General features: G+C 39.1%; 1 protein-coding gene across 3 annotated transcripts in view; it reads right to left on the reverse strand.

The window, feature by feature from the left end:
- Nucleotides 1-17661, reverse strand: part of SLCO5A1 (solute carrier organic anion transporter family member 5A1) — a 90005-nt gene extending 72344 nt beyond the window's left edge. For all 3 annotated transcript variants that reach the window (XR_005526615.1, XM_039222844.1, XM_039222843.1), the window contains exons 1-2: nt 17541-17661; nt 9914-10131 (exon numbers count right to left, since the gene is read on the reverse strand). Coding sequence is in view for 2 of the 3 variants with exons in the window: in XM_039222844.1 (XP_039078775.1) it covers nt 9914-10131; nt 17541-17659 (337 nt within the window). In the remaining variant the exon portion in view is untranslated. The remainder of the gene's footprint in view (nt 1-9913; nt 10132-17540) is intronic.
- Between the last annotated feature and the right edge of the window lie 226 nt (nt 17662-17887).

The raw sequence follows: 17887 nt of genomic DNA on the forward strand, positions 1-17887 counted from the left end.
TGTGAACACAGGTTGGCCAAGCCCTTTGCTTCATGTCCCTTAGTGTTGGCACCTGAGACACAGAGAGCAAATTGGGCAGGGGGTATGAAGATTTGAGTGGGAACATAGTAAGGAAAAGGAACTAAGCCTCAACCTGCAGCTGAGTATGCAGAGTGGCTGTGGGTCCAGAAGCAAGAAACACATTTCCAGAGCTGCCAAGGGCCCTTGAGAGAGGCTTATGCTAGAACCCCAGTATCTTAGGGGGCATGAACTTGCTTCTGTCCTTTACAAACTGAAAGCATGTATCATGCCTTTTTGTCTTAAACTACTGAAACAGACTTTCTTACATAATGATATATTTGAAAAAAAATATGCCAACAGAGAGAATGACTAAGAAAATAAGAAGGCTTAGCTGCCATGAACTTGACCTCACCTGCAAGGCCCTTAAGACAGGGTTGCTGTCCACCCTTCCAGTTCTGAAATCCTGTGATTGCCCACCATAAGCTCCCTACACGGCCATGGTCTTTCTTGTCTTTACTGATTACTGTATTCTCCACCAGTCTGCTCAGCAAATGTCAAGTTCATCCATCTAGTCTGTAGGAGACAGCCTCTCCAGACAGACAAGTGCCCCTTCTCTATGCTCCCACAGCATGCGTTCATACTGCTACTCATCAAGTCTTCCATAGCTGTGTGTTTACCTATTGCAAGAGACTGTAAATGCTACGAGAGTAGAACTTTGGTACATCTGTATAGCTTCATCCCCTAGCATACATCTGGCATTTAGTAGGCACTCAAAAACATATTTGGAATGTATTTATTTATCAATATTCATTTATAAGATCATAGCAACAATTTGTACTAAAATGATACCCATATACTTGTAAGGAAATAAAGCCTATTCCAAAGATGCCAAATTTTCTGCTGAGGACTGAGCTAGTTATTAAGAAAGTATAAGTCATAAGATAAAGGCCAGTCCATATAATGGTAGACTTATCAAAACCACAGAAAAATGTGAAGGACCAAATAGATAATCCTTTTCAAAGTATAGCTTTTTAGAGCTGAAGAAACCTAAAAGGATTTAGACCAAAGTATAAACTAAAGATTCCATTAAAGAAAATAATAAAATGCTGGGGTGACTGGGTGGCTCAGTTAAGCTTCCTACTTTGGTTCAGGTCATGATCTCAAGGTCTGTGAGTTCAAGCCCCGTGTCGGGCTCTGTGCTGACAGCTCAGAGCCTGGAGCCTGCTTCCAATTCTGTGTCTCCTTCTCTCTCTGCCCCTCACCCTCTCACACTCTCTTTCTCTCAAAAATAAATAAATATTTAAAAAATATTTGAAAAAAAAGAAAACAACAAAATATTAACAAGAGAAGAAGGAGGAAATATACAATATTTCATTCATCCAGCATATCTGGGAAAGGTGTTTGGTATGCTTGAATTTTTCAGATAACTGGGCAATTGCCTCTTAAAGCAACAAAGCTTTAAACTTTGTTGCTTTATGAATTAACTGGTATTACTAGAAAATCTGCAGCAGAATCTGACATTTTCCTCAAGACTCAAAGTCACAATTGTGAATGATAATATCTATGTGCAAATTTGTTTTAATATATTTTAATCCTATTTATTTTCTGATCTTTTTTGGTTTCAGGAGCATTCCTTCCCTATGATGTGTCACTGTTTGATTTCATCTGCTGACATTCTACTTCCAAATCAGCTTTTCTCTGTTACATTCTTCTAAAGGACCTTTATTAGGTAGACATAGATTTCAATTTTGTCCTTTTGGCATCTTTTTTTTTTTAATTTAAACTGGGGGTAGGATGAGGGGATGATTTTATTATAATATAAAACAGACGAATACTATGAAGTTGTTGACTGAATTCTATTGCCTGGAAATTAACATTAATCTCTAATATGAATGATAAACATCAAATACCAAACAAACATACTGACCCTTGTTAATGCTTTTTTGTAATTTTTCTGACATAGATATTTTTGGGCATAGTATCTCTTCTTGTGAAAAAAAAAAAAGATTTATCTGAAGTTTACAGCCCATGTCTAAATTCAAGTAAAATAAAAATCTTTCAAAAACAATTTATTGAGCTAAAATCCACATAACATATAATTAACTATTTTAAAGTAAACCATTCAGTAGTATTTAGTACATTCACAATGCTGTGCAACTATCATATCTATCTAGTTTCAAAATATACTTTTTTACTATAAAAATAAACATTTCTGTTCAGGAATGATATTGGAACTCACTTTTATTTTATCCTTTATATCTTTATGTACTTACTAAATTTTCTACTATGGATGTGTATTACTTTTATATTCGGAAAAAAACAAACAAAAATCTCTGCAATATTAAAAGGATGCAACAGGGGCGCCTGGGTGGCTTAGTGGTTAAGCGTCCGACTTTCGCTTAGGTCATGATCTCGCGGTTCGTGGGTTCGAGCCCCGCGTCGGGCTCTGTGCTGACTGCCAGCTCAGAGCCTGGAGCCTGCTTCAGTCTGTGACTCCCTCTCTCTCTGACCCTCCCCTGCTCAAGCTGTCTCTCTCTCTCTCCTAGAAATAAATAAAACATTAAAAATTTTAAAAAAATAAAAAAAAAAATAAAAGGATGCAACAATACATCATCTTTCAAGACAAGTCTTCCTTGACTCAAGCAGCTAACTTAGGAGTTCCTTTCTCCTGCTCCTTCAACTTTCCTCAGAATGTACATACCTCCATTTAAAGACTTCTATTTTATTATGTCTATTTTCCTTTCTACCTCCGAGTTCTTCATTAGGTAGTAGTTGTTCAATAAAGATATTTGTGAAAGACAGAAAGCAAGAAAGAAAGGAAGAAAGAAAGAGGTGTGTGGGAGGGAGTTGTTCTCATATGTAACATGGCCAACACAACCCCAGTGTCCTTATTTCCTATTCATCTTTGAAACTAATGACTCCACCATGTTCCCTAATCATAAGTCTCCATAAAAATATTGCAGTTTTCCCCTCCCCTCCATAACAATGTCCTTGCAAATGACATTCCCTGCTTGCCAAACACACATACACACACACACATACACACACACACACACACACACCAACCAGTAGAAGGAACTAGGTGATTTTGCATACCACAGTCCCCTCTGTGAAGCTCCATGGACGCTTACCTACAGTCAGAGAACAGAAACAGCAGATATCAAGGCCTAAGATACATCATTAGTGGTTACCGGCCACAGTACTATTCTGCTTGTTTAAATCCAGTACCAATGAGTATTTTCATATATAACTAAGTAGATACTACTTCGATGAGTAACCCCATCATTAATTTGCATTGAATATAAGTGCTTTCTTTTTCAGGAATTCTTTGCCAGGCTTGTTACCATTCATCTCTTAAGCTCCAACTCTAAAGGTAAAGCTTACCACAAGATAACATACGTACAACAAAATAAATGTAATAGAGAAATGAAACAAGGAACCAGAGATAGAGAAGACACAAATACAGGAGAACATCAAAACCAGAAAAAAAAAGTATTAAATATGTCTATAAAATAGATCTTTGTTGGGCTTCCAAATTTGACTCTTTTTTCCTGGCCACCAAAACAAAAAGTTGTGATCCTCATTTGCAGAAACAATCGAATTGCTTTTCCTCACGATGTTTTAGAGTAGTGATTCTCACAGTGTGGGTCCTGGACTACCAGCATCAGGATCACCTGAGAAGCTGTTATAAATGCAAATTCCCAGGCCATCCCCCATGCCTTCTGACTCAAACGCTCTGGGCCAAGGCCCAGCAGTCTGGGTTTTAAGACACCCTTGTGGTGCTTCCCAGGTAGCCTATGTTTGAGAACCACTGTTTTCACAAAATAGAGTTTTATATAAAGGGCAGCGGGCAATGCTCCTAAAGCAAATATGGGGAATTCAAAAGCAACGGCTTTCAAAACAAAACAAAACAAAACAGAAGACAAAAGCAAAGGCTTTCAATAAAGGCTGCATACATAAAACTAACCTGTAATTCAGCAAAGGAACAAAGGTAATATGCAAGAGGGCTAACAGAGCATAGACCAGGCGTGTGGCTTTGGTGCTCCCTCTTTGCTGAGTCAAGGAATGGCCGCAATATATTCCATACTATACTAGTTTTAAAACACTTGGCAAAGGGCCACATGCAATAGTCTGGATTTTCTTGACCAGCTCAGATTTGGGATTTATTCCTTCTGCCCCTCTCAACTAGCTCTTCTCCCCATTATCTGAGGTTGAAATCCTGAAACCATCTTTGATCCTTTCTTTCCCATAATCCCCATATCAGTTGCCACATCCTATAGACACAACCTCTCCCTCCCTTCTCATCATTCAGTAATTCAGTCATCAAATAGTGACTACCTCCTAAGTGGTATAAATTCATCAAGGAACATGGTGGACAAAATACCCTTGCCTTTGTGGAGCTTACTTTCTCACTATGGAGACAATAAATAAGATAAATAAGTAAAATGTATAATATGTTAAATAGTGATGAGTACTAAGGAGAAAATTAGAGGAGGGCAGGAGATAAGAAGATTTGGAGAGGAAGGCTGAGGTTTTTAAAAAGGATGGCCAAACAAGGCCTCATTGAGAAGGGACACTGGGTAATATCCTGCAGGAAGTGAGTTCTGGGGAAGAGCATTCCCACCACAGGAATGTCAAATGCAAAGATCCTGAAGTGAGAGTATGCCTGGCAGTTTGAGGACCAGCCCAATGTGGCTAATGTGGAATAAACAAATGGGGCTCAGGAAGGAGATGGGGTTAAACAGATAAGCAGGGACCAGATACTAACCCTGGCAGGTCATACAGGGAGAAGACTTTTCTGCAAGTGAGACAGGAGACCACAGAAGCTGGCAGGGGGGGAGCATCCTTCTGGCTGCAGAGTTGAAAGCAACCAAGAGGAGACAGGGATAGAATTAGGAGACTAGTTCGGCAGGCTACTCTCCTTTCCTTGTTTGCTACTTAAAACCATCATCGCTTCTCACAAAGACTCTGCCATAGCTTTCCACCTGGGTCCTCCTCCCATTCTACCCCTTTCCTTCCCTAATCTACCAAATGGAGTGCTGCCAGACATCTGCTCAATCCTCCCGACTGCCCTCTAGGGACAGACTCCATTAAAAGCTACTAGAACTCAAGCTCTCTATACACAATGTGGCCATGCCTTCCTTGCCCAACCTCATCTCCCAGGCGTCTCCACACTTGCTCAGCATTCTCAAACGCATCTGACCTTGCCTTTGGCCTCTCTGACCAGAACCATCCAACCTCCACCTACTGAAACTCTCCCAGCCTGCCGGAGTTCTCCGCCAAGCCCACCTCCTCCAGGAAACCATTCCTGACCCCTCAACCAGATGTCCCCTTGCCTGACATTGAACCTTATAACCATTGTGTCAGTCCTCTTTTCTGGTCTTTCCATCTGTACTCGTCCTTCCTCCTTCCATGGACTACAGGCTCCCTGAGGGCAAACCATGGATCATTCATCTTCATCTCCACCACAGCATGGAGTACAGCACTTCTACAGAGTGACTAGTCATTGAACTAAGTGATGACAACACGATCCTTCAGTGATCAGAATTCCATAACCTCCAATAGCCTCTTTAAATCAGTTCATCATTTCAGAGTATTATTTTATTTAGTTAGGATTATAAACATATTGCAATCTACCACAGACAAAAGTCTAGAAAAGAAGAATCTGATATAGTTTATGTTCATTAATAATGCTAAGCAGTTAAAAGATTAAAAGTGGACACAAAAATAAAAAACGTTTTCTTATGATTAACTGTAACCAAAAGTTTTCTATTTAGGAAGATACCCAGCTAAATTTGGAAGACATTAAAATGCTGGACCTCAAACCTCAGGAAAATTGATCCAGTTACATATTTTAAGTGTTTATTTTTATTGGTAAGATTTTGATGCAATCAATGCTAATCTCTTTATGGACAGGTGACGCAGACACATAAAAACTCTACTTTCTCCTTTGTGGTGTTTTAAAACAGCCATATTCCTGCATAATTTATAATAAGAATGTAGAAACACTGAGTCAGATTTCCCCAATGTCTATCATTAAAATGTGGAGGCAGAGAGTGATTTGTATGGCTCAAACCATTTTTTTCAGGAAGTATAAGTTATTAACTTGGGTATCTTGCCACCTCCTCTTTGAAGAAGCAAATACTGATATACAAATTTCAAATATTAAATAAAGGGGCACCTGGGTGGCTCAGTCAGATGAGCGTCCGACTCTTGATTTTGGCTCAGGTCATGATCACAGAGTTGTGGGATAGAGCTCTGCACTGAGCATGGAGCCTGCTTAAGAGTCTCTCTCTCTCCTTCTCTCTCTCCCTCTGCCCCTCTCCCCTGCTTGTGCTCTCTCTCTCTTTCTCAAATAAAAATTTAAAACATTGGTGACACCTGGGTGGCTCAGTTGGTTAAGTTTCCAACTCTTGGTTTCAGCTCAACTCATGGTTTGTGAGTTCAAGCCCATATAGGGCTCCAAGCTGACACTGTTGATCCTGCTTGGAATTCTCCCTCTCCCTCTTTCTCTGCCCCTCCCCTGCTCACTCTCTCTGTCTCTCTCTCTCAAAATAAATAAATAAATAAACTTAAAAAAACAAATATGAAATAAAGACCTGAAGGAGCCCTCCTGCAGAAAGCAGGACAAGGGAAAAAAGAATCTGAGAATCAAACTCAGACTTAACTCAGAAATCTTAGCAACCATTCTTTAATTCAAGGCCTCCGTGAGAGATCTTCCTTGTGTAATGCAAATTGTGTCCATAGTGGAATGACTCCCAAAGATTTAATTTGTTGTTTTGAAAAGCAGATTAAATATTAGACTGTCATTTCCTATAGATGATAGGTATTATATATTCTGAAGAAATCACTAAGTATAAGATAAATATGAATTAATTTTGAATATTCTATTGAATGTTATTCCTACATCATCAAGATCATTTGAACCATTTTTAGCAAAACATTTGCACTTTATACTCGCATTAAAACAGAATTTCTTTCTAAAAGGGCAAAGTGCTTCCTGAAGTTCCAGTCCAGATACAATTAGAGAACCCAGCACAAGTGAAAGTAAAAATGAACCAGCTCTGTACCCCAGTCAGGAGGTTTAGCTGCAGAAGTGAGATCAGTCATCACAATGAAAGCATAGGATGAAAAAGCTGAGAATATATCAGAAACACTGACAGGAAAATCAGAAAGGAAACAGATTTTATAAACCAACTACCCATTACTGCTAAAAGGCTCCTCTTACTCCTTCCTTTAAAAGAAAATATCCTCATTTATCATATTGAGCATATAAAAGGCTGAGAGGAAGAATTCCTAGCAGTACAAGATGACACACAATAAAACAGTATATAGATTCTGTTTTGAAAATAATCTTAGAATTCCACAACCACTTTTTCCACTTTTGGACCCAAATGCCTAAGTGCACTTTCCCCCAGAAGTAGACCCCAAGTCAAAGATTCAAGTCCAAGCAGTTTATTGGGAAGGTTTAGAAAATGCTGTTCGGGAGTGCTCAGGAAGCAAGAGCCGCCCACAAGGGAAGTAGAAATATACCTCAGAACTGTCTCACCAGCAAGTGGGGAAGCTGGGGTGTTCATCAGCCAGTGGTTAAGACTGCTGTGGGGGCAGGCGGGGGTGTGTGTGTATGGCTGGGTGGCTCAGTCAGTTAAGCATCCAATGTGGGCTTAGGTTCCATGATCTCATGGTTCCTGAATTCAAGCCCCACATCGTGCTTTCTGCAGTCAGTGCAGAGCCCACTTCAGATCCTCTGTCCCCCTCTCTCTACCCCTCCCCTGCCCTCTCAAAAATAAATAAACATGGTTTGGGGGGTGGGGAAGACTGCTGTGTGGGGGTGTGGGAGAGTGTTAATTCCCTGGCACTTGATGCCAGACTCAAGCAGGAGCCAAGAGGTTTCCCAGCCCACAAAGAAAACCTTCAGGCAAGGAAGACCTGCAGATCTTCATGAAGGTACCAGCAGTCAGCAGGCCTCCTCCACGAAGACGTTAAGGTCCCAGAGGTATACAGGATATGACCACCATTGTCTACACTACATCCTCCAGAGGAACACCATCCCCCTCTACAGTCTTGTCTGTTGTTGGTGTTTGATACCAGTCTTCTCTTCCGTTTCTCTACTATCCAACAGAGCATATATTTCACATTCAACTCATCTACCACTAAGCTATAAAATATACAATCTTAGCTTACCTATGTCTTTATTTCTCCCCTTGACTCTACTTTTTATTCTTTATAAATTAATACTCTAAGTTGGGGCACCTGGGTAGCTCAGTCAGTTAAGTGTTCAACTCTTGATTTCAGCTCATGTCATGACCTCACAGTTTTGTGGGATCGAGCCCCATGTGGGGCTCTGCGCTGGCAGCATGGAGCCTGCTTGGGATTCTGTCCATCCTTCTCTCTCTCTCTGCCCTTCCCCTGCTCAAATGCTCTCTCTCTCTCTCTCTCAAAATAAATAAACATGTTTTTAAAAGACTCTTAAGTCTATTCCTGTGTTGTAAATTCTTTAATATCAGCCTTGCTCTCAATCAGTTTATAAAAAAAATTACTCCTTTGGTATTAGCCATCAGGATCCATAAAACTTCCATGAAAAATGATGGGTTGGCCCACATGATAAGCACTCAGGCCACACTAGCATCCAAAGAATCCTTGATGGTATTAAAGCAGAGTAATTTTTGCAGTTCCAAAAGTACACAGGTTCACAAAATAATTGGTGGGCAAAGGGGAGTAGAGGAGTCAGATCTGAAACTTGGAAGGAGCATTTTCAAAGAAATATGACTTCACTTGTTTCACAAAAATATAGTCTTTAAAAAAAAGTCCAGTCTAACTATTATTTTTCTTTGACTGCATGGACAGTTCCATAATATATTAGTAACTTCCTTCTAGGCCTGGAAGGTTCCTTTTGGCTTTAGTGTACATATAGTCAAAGTGAGATGATAATGTGCCTAGGTAAATTTGACCTAAAACAATCTTGGCTGATGTAAGTAAGCACTTAGTAAATACTATGTTATATTCATAATTTAATTTATAATATTATATTCATAATTTTTTAAAAAATCAATTCAGGGAATAATAGGCTGAAATTAATGGGAATATGGTATTATAGTTTTCTTGGCTTAGAGGGACTTACTGTCACTCAACAGATATATTGAAACCTGAACAAATATTGCCTGGTTAAAATTAATTTAAGTTGTTTAGAGATTGCCTAATCTAGTCTTTAATTTTAAGACAAATAAGAATGAAAAAGTAGACCAGTACACATCTCTGAAACTTTCTGGATATTTTTACACAGATCTTTAGAGGCCCATTCTATGGCCACTTACAAGCATCTGACAGGGCCACTGCTGAGTGAGATTGCTGTCTAGTATTAGGTTTTATAATTAGGTAAGGATCAGGCCACACCACCAAACCCACCGTTCCTCTGGGGAAAAAAAAATCATCCTACAATGCAGTATTTTAAAAATCAGACATCTCGAATTACAGTAAATGACATATATAAATATCTGGATCTTAAGGGCTTATATCAGTGCTTCTCAAACAATCTGTGATGAAGAGCCATTGTTAATGTCTCCAGTCTATCATACACTGATACTCTTGAAAATATATTAAAGAATGAACTATAAGAAAATAAAATTTCTAACATACAAAATGCAAGCTAAGTTCATTATTATTTTTAGATTCAACAGTCATAAAGCTGAATCTACCGTCAAATATCTTTAAAGTTTCTCAACACTTACTCAAACTTTCAGTACATATCACAGGCCAGTTGCAGTTGGTGGGTAGAACTGGTCTGGGACCATGCTTTGAGGAGCACTGATCTAAAATACCATGCAGGCAAAAAATTATAAATAAATAAATAAATAAATAAATAAATAAATAAATAAAATACTGTGCACATATTTTCTCAAAAGATGTACTTTACCTCTGACATTTTTTCCAAATCCCATAGAAGAAACTTTTTTGTCCACTTGTTCACTATTGTTTGATTTCTCCTTCATAACATCGTCATCAGTAACCACATCAGCAGAAAATTTTTTCTTTTTCTTTTTCTTGTGTCGAGGAGGAAGCTTTTTTGGAAAAGTAAACATTGGGAATATCACAAGAAACATTGCAATGGCACAAAGGAGGAATCCACTCCACCTAAAAAATTGGGAAATGTGAATAGTATTTATGGCCTTTGTATTATGAGTGAGAACAAATTAGCAAAGTAGAAGTTCATGGCAATAAAATTTTCCAGGGAAAATTTCTTTACCTTCAACAACTATAAAACAGTAGGAAGCTAGACAAGCTAAGAAAGCATAGGAATCCTCCCTTTCTATGTTATAAATGAGAAATCTACCCAATAATTCTACTACTATTGTAATGAACATTATAATTAGCAACCTGACTAGAATTTTATTCCAATATTTGTTAGTTCTGCTATAATGTGCATTTTACAATAACTCAAGAAATAAAAAATAAATTAATAGTTCATAAATAATAAGAAAATAATACAGACTCTTTAAGCATGTTTTGTGGACCAAAATAGACACATTTTTCTTAGTAGAAAACCATTCATATCTTATGTGAAATGTATTTTAAATTACTAATGGCATTCAAACCATTTTCTGCAAGCATTTGAGAATATATCGACCCTCTTAGTTGGCCCTTACAATACTTAACTATGAGGCCACTGAAGACATTTATGTTTGATCATTGCCTTTAAGAACTTACCCAGTTGTAAGGGAGCCAAAAATATAAGAAACAGTCTCCAAGGAATTCAAGAATGTATGCAATTAGGTATTAAACCGTGTGATATAGGTTATGAATGCTATAAACATTCAGACAAAGGAAATGTGTGTCAGAAACAGACACAGGAGAAGCAGACTTAGGAGAAGCAGATCTTGAGCGATGTAAAATTGAGAGACTGCCATTGAACTCATCTGAGGTGGCCATGCTGCAGAGAATAAGAATCAAATAGAGAGAGTAGAACTCAAATTCTAGTTAAGACCTTGGGCTTCTTGCCTGCATAATTCCTCCAGGACAACCTCTCAGTCCTCTTTCAACCCTTTCTTAGCAAAGCAAGTCAAGGCTTCTGATCTTATCTAACAGAGTTACCATTTTCTTACTAAGACTCCTCGACTCTAATCTCTATCCTTAAAGCTTTCAGGTTCTTAATGCTCAGACTCTAACTTCTATATCAGCACATTCCCATAGTGCAACATGGATGCAAGCAGCATTCTAAGCATCAATGTTGAAATCCACATTAATCATCATCCATTAAGAATATTAGTCATCCATTAAGAATGTAGATCAGGGATGGGGAGCCTGGGTGGCTTAGTCGGTTGAGCGTCCGACTTTCGCTTAGGTCATGATCTCGCGGTTCATGAGTTCGAGCCCCGTGTCGGGCTCTGTGCTGACTGCCAGCTCAGAGCCTGGAGCCTGTTTCAGTCTGTGACTCCCTCTCTCTCTGACCCTCCCCTGCTCATGCTGTCTCTCTCTCTCTCCTATAAATAAATAAAACATTAAAAAAAAAGAATACTTAATTTGAGATAAACTTGTCTCTGGAGAGAACTGATCCCTTAGGGAAATGGGTTTCTGGCAATGTGACTATAGATATATTGGCCTTAGGTGAATTGAATAGGAGCCAGTTTGGTCGGATAAGATGGGAGACAAGGAGGAGAGGGAAGGGACCATATCCAGACCANCGTCGGGCTCTGTGCTGACTGCCAGCTCAGAGCCTGGAGCCTGTTTCAGTCTGTGACTCCCTCTCTCTCTGACCCTCCCCTGCTCACGCTGTCTCTCTCTCTCTCCCAGAAATAAATAAAATACATTAAAAAAAAAAAAAAAGAATGTAGATCAGGGCACCTGAGTGGCTCAGTCGGTTAAGCATCTGACTCTTGATTTCGGCTCAGGGCATGATCTCATGGTTTGTGAGATCAAGCCGCATGCTGAGCTCTGTGCTGACAGTGCAGAACCTGCTTGGGATTCTCTCCCTCTGTCTCTCTCTGCCCCTCCCCTGCTTGTGCTCCTTCTCTCTCTCAAAATAAATAATAAACATTAAAATATATATATTAAAAAAGAATATAGATCAATTGAAAATTAATAATTCTTTTAAAAAATAGTGTTTCGATTAAAGTATTCTTACCAGCTGGTTAAAAAGGTCACACTTAACTGATAGAATAACTCCATAAACCAGTCATTAATATTCCAGCCTGATACTTTCAAAGATACTTAAAGTTACATCAAATAAAGATTTTTAAACAATCAGAAATAAAAGCTTTATTTAGAAGATTGCTCAGGGCAGACTTCTAGCAATTTCAATTATTCAGTGTACAACTAAGAACCCAGTGCCTGACACAGTTTAGGTATTGAAAATCCTGAATAAATAACATGGACTGAGATAGGTTAAAAAACAATGAAGTCATCTGTCTACAGAGAACATGGCTATGATCATATCTGGCCTCTGTACTAAGTTGTTGCTTATGGGGCCTTTGCTGATCCATCCCTCCTTATCTACCACCTTTGAATCTCTTTCCACACATCCTACATTCAAGTCCCTTGAACTCCCTCAGTTCCCTAGACCAGAACAGGACAAATAGTACAATATAAGGGACAGTTCTAGAGCTGTGGCTTCAGACAAACATGGGGTTTTGTCTTGTCTTTACCACTTACTAGCTCTAAGATCCTGGTGAAATTATTTCACTTTTCCAAACTAGCTTTCTCATCTGAAAGAAGAATAAAACTGGGGCACCTGGGTGGCTCAGTCAGTTAAGTGTCCAACTTCAGCTCAGGTCATGATCTCACGGTTCATGGATTTGAGCCCTAAATTGGGTTCTGTGCTGACAGCTCAGAGCCTGGAGCCTGCTTCAGATTCTGTGTCTCCCTCTCTCTCTGATCCTCCCCTGCTCATACTGTCTCTCTCTCTCTCTCTCTCTCCCAGAAATAAATAAAACATTTAAAACATTTTTTAAATGAAAGAAGAATAATACTAACTGCTTTTTGATGTCATCAGAACTAAGAATATAATGTATACGGTGGACCTAAAAAAATGCCTGCCTCCAAATCAGCAATCAATTCAAAGCAGCTAGTTTTGTTTTTGTTATGTAGATCTGTACTCAGCAACACCGCCCACCTCCACCCAGAGACATCGAATTAAAATTCTATGCAAACATGTAAGATACACTTACAGTTGGGGCACCTGGGTGGCTACGCCAGTTAAGCATCCAACTCTGGATTTCCACTCAGGTCATGATCTCATGGTTTGTGAGATTGAGCCCTACATTAGCTCTGCACTGACAGCACAGAGACTGCTTAGGATTCTCTCTTCTTTTTCTCTCTGCCCCTCTTCTGCCCGTGCTCTCTCTCTCAAAATAAATAAATAAACTTAAAAACATATACCTGTAGAGGTCCAGAGTAAGAGTAAATAACAGAAGGAAGGGAAGAATTATAGCAAATAAACAAAAATAATATAAAAATAGTATTAAAAGTTTTAGGTCTTTTCAAAACAGACCAAACTGACCCATATTCTCAATGGTCTTTAGGAGCATTGAGAAAATGCATGATCTAATGATGGAGCCAAAGGAGCCCCCAAGAAAAGCTGAGGAAAACAGAAAGTGTGTGGTATCTGTCAGGAAAGACCATGATTAAGAGCTAAAATTGAAAAACCAGATCCCTAAGTCTCCTTCATGTAGCATTACTCAGAGACTATTCACAAAGTGGAGCCAGTTGAGTATATTGACTAAGAGCTTCACCTTGGACCAGTTTTTTTTTCTAAGTTTATTTATTTATTTTGAGTGAGGGAGGGGGAGAGAGAGAGAGAGAGAGAGAATGAGTAGGGGAGGGACAGGGAGAGAGGGAGAGAGAGAGAAAATCTCAAGCGGGCTCCACACTGTCAGTGCAAAACCTGACATGGGGCTCAATCTCACAAACCATGAGATCATGACCTGAGCTAAAATCCCAAATCAGACGCTTAACCAACTTAGCCACCCAGGCACCCCAAGACTCAGTTTCCTATCCCAGCTCTCACTGCCTCCAAAGCTTTGGGCAAGTTATTCAAGTCACTCACTGTGTGTCAATTTCCTCATCTGTAAAGTGGGCATAATATTAGCGATTACATATGGTTGTTGGGTATGTAGGTCTAAATATGATGCTTAAACAAAAATGTCTGTGAAACTCTTAGTATAATGCTTGACACACAGTCAGCACCCAATAAACATTAGCATTATTCATTGCTTCCTTCACTCTCTCAGCATATAGTTATTGAAAAATCTATTATTACTACTAGGCATTAGATTAAATAACATATCAAAGACCTCGTCTTTGGTCAAGGTAAAAGTCTGTTATAAACTAGGCTACTCAATAAATAAAATTCAATTTTTAAAGAGATCTTTATTATACAGTTCTATATTGACAACTTTTATCATGTATACAACTAATACTGAACCATTGAAATAAATAGGGGCTCTTGGGTGGCTCACCCAGCTAAGCATCCGACTTCAGCTCGGGTCATGATCTCGTAGATGGTGAGTTCGGGCCCTCTGTCAGGCTCTGTGCTGACAGCTCAGAGCTGGAGTCTGCTTCAGATTCTGTGTCTCCCTCTCTCTCTCTTTCCCTCCCCCACTCATGCTCTGTCTCTCTCAAAAATAAATAAGAATATTTTTTAAAACTTTTTAATAAAATAAATTAAAGTTCCTGAACATTTATTAAATTCAAAGAACTGAATAATAGCTAACACATACCATGTAGCAAGAACTATTCTTTTTTTTCTCTTTTTTAAAATTTTTTTATTTTTTTAATGTTTATTTAATTTTGAGAGTGAGAACAGAGGAGAGGCAGAGAGACAGGGAGACACGGAATGTGAAGCAGCTCCAGGCTCCTCACTGACAGCACAGAGCTGGACCATGGGGCCTGACCCCCCAGAACACAAGATCATGGCCTGAGTCAAAGTCAGATGCTTAACCAACTGAGCCACCCAGGCACCCATAGCAAGAACTATTTGAAGTTCCATATATATAGACCCATTTATTCCTCATAAAACCCTATGAAGTAGCTACTGCAATTACTTCTCTTTTATGGATTAAAATCAACAACTGAGGGGCACCTGGGTGGCTCAGTTCACTGAGCATCCAACCTCAGTTCAGGTCATGATGTTGCGGTTCATGAGTTCAAGCCCTGCTGTGAGCACAGAGCCTGCTTCCAATGCTCTGCCCCTTCTCTCTCTCTCTGCTCCTCTCCTGCTTGTGTTCTTTCTCTCAAAAATAAATAAAACATGAAAAAAAATTTTAAATAAATAAAAATTAAAAAATAAACCAATGACTGAGGCACAGAGAAGTTAAGTAACTTCTTCTAAGGTCACACAGCTATTAGGTGGCAGACCAAGATTTAAACCCAGGAGAATATGACTTCAGGGTCTACGCTCTTAATCACTCTACTTTGCTACCAATAGGAGTGATGTCTACTAGAAAACTTTAAAAAGACAGAATATGGGGCACTTGGGTGGCTCAGTCAATTAAGTGTCTGACTTTGGCTCAGTTCATGATCTCACTCTTCATGAGTTCGAATCCCATGTCAGGCTCTGTGCCGACAGCTCAGAGGCTAGAGACTGCTCCAAATTCTGTGTCTCCTTATCTCTATCTGCCCCTCACCCACTCATGCTTTGTCTGTCTGTCTCGCTCTCTTTCTCTCAAAAATAAATAAACATTAAAAAATAAAATGAATTAAATAAGATAAAATTAAAAAATTAAAAGTCAGCATCAAGTACTTGTAAGCCTTTGAAGTCCATGTCTCTTTCCTCCTCCCTGCCTTCAATTTGGTCCTCCTCATCTTTCTCCCTCCCTCTACATGTTCCCTTTACCGGCATGCTCTTTTCACAGACGTCTATATAGAACACAAAATATACATTGAATGTTCATAAACATATTTTAATAATCCACTTTTCTGAGAATAAAAAAAATCCTTACTCTGATTTATTTCAGAACTGCAAAGAAAACAGTAGTTGAGACCAAAAATTTCACTACTGGTTAAGAACTTAAAACTCCTGTGTTATTCCCCTAATGCTGACAAGGGAACTTCCTTTTTTATGATTTAAAAATTCTACGAGCCCAAGCTCATCAGATATTAGCACATCCATCTTCAAAGAGTGTTACTTATGAAGAGAGAAGTGTTATGTAACTTAACTGATATTTCTTAATTGCTTTGAAAATAGACAGTGTTAAGCATTATTCCCACGTACTTCAGAGTTATGAGATTATCTTATAATAAAATGCATAGATAACACAAAAGCACTAAGAAACTCTTCTGAAAGTAATTAGTTGATGGTAATTTCTAATACTGAACTATTCTCTTTATTATAAAATGAACATTTCTTATCAGTGTATACCTATTGCTAATCCATGTTAAATGAATTCAGGAAGCCGATAATTTTTGGTTAGTGCTTGCTATCATGAAGAAATAATGTGTGTGTAAATTGAGGACTATGAAGAACTTGAACACAGTCCGGGCTCTGTGGATAAATAACCTAACATCCAAAGTTGGAGTTCTCATTCTAAATCCTCAAAATTACTTATTTAGCAAGACAATTAAGGGCTAGCAAGTGAGAGAACAGCTAAATCCCTAACACTCTGGAAAAACAATTACTGAGTGAAAAGATTCACTAAGAGTGTGACAATGGAAACGGGGTGGGGGGGCGGGCGGGTGGAGTTTGGGGCAGTCAGGGAGGGCTGACAAAGCAGAAGTGCAGATATAATAAGGAAGGGGGGGAAATATTTTTTAAAAGGCACAGCAAAGATAATGAAAGCTAGGACACAGGAAAGATAATGAAAGCTAGGACACAGCAAAGATAATGGAAGCTAGAACACAGCAAAGCCCCAACACAGACACCTTCTCCTCCTCCACTCTGCTATTTATAGCAAAAAATGCTTCAACCCTAAAGAAGGTGGATTAAGCCAATGTTCTCAAGCCCTCGGCATTACTTTCCCATTGCTGCTATAACTACCCCACACTTAGTGCCTTAAAACAACATAAATGTGGTATCTTATAGTTCTGGAGATCAGAAGTCTGAAGTGGGTTGACAAGGCTGCATTCCTTCCAGAGGCTCTAGGGGAAAATATCTATTTCCTTCGGTTTCCTAAGCTTCTAGAGTCCGAGTGTGTTCCTTGGCTCATAGAACCTTCCTCCATCTCCAAAGAAAATGGCTCCAACCTCTGCGTCAATCACCGTATCTTCTCTCACTCTGGCCCTCCTGCCTCCCTCTTTCCCTTATAGGGACCCCTATGATTATATGGGGCCCATTCCTGTCATCAGGATAACCTCCCTACCTCAAGATCCCTTACTTAATCACATCTGCAAAGTGTCTTTGACCATGTAAGCCAACACATTCACAGGTTCTGGGGATTAGGACATGGATATCTCTGGAAGACTAACTATTCTGCCTTCTACCCCCTCCAAGGTGACTTTTAGCTGTTTTTCATATTCCCATGGGGGAAATTTTTATTTTAACTACAAGGGTACCACAACTTGAACTATCATTAGTAATAAGTGAAATGAAAAATTTAGTAAACAATTCTTACCAGTTTCCAATGAAACGAGGGTCATTCTGATCAAGGTTAACGGGATTTCTGGGATCGACATAAAACCCAATAAGAAGTCCACCTAATAAATATCCCACTGCAGGACCAAGTGCTCCCATGACATACATGATGGCTGAGGAGACAGAAGGGGAGACGTGAAATAGAGCAACGTGTTACTTACATTTCAAGAGCTGTCTAATTTCAGTCATTCCATTTATACACTGCAGTTAAACCCAGTTAACAGCATCAAAAACAAAGAACTTTAGAGATTGTGCCCCTATTTATATTTGGGTTTCAAATCATGCCCTTTATTGAGCTGCTGCCTGTCGTCCTTTGAGAACATCAGA

Source organism: Hyaena hyaena, unplaced genomic scaffold, assembly GCF_003009895.1.
Source record: "Hyaena hyaena isolate Hyena2069 unplaced genomic scaffold, ASM300989v1 scaffold_1193, whole genome shotgun sequence".
Taxonomy (NCBI): Eukaryota; Metazoa; Chordata; class Mammalia; order Carnivora; family Hyaenidae; genus Hyaena; species Hyaena hyaena.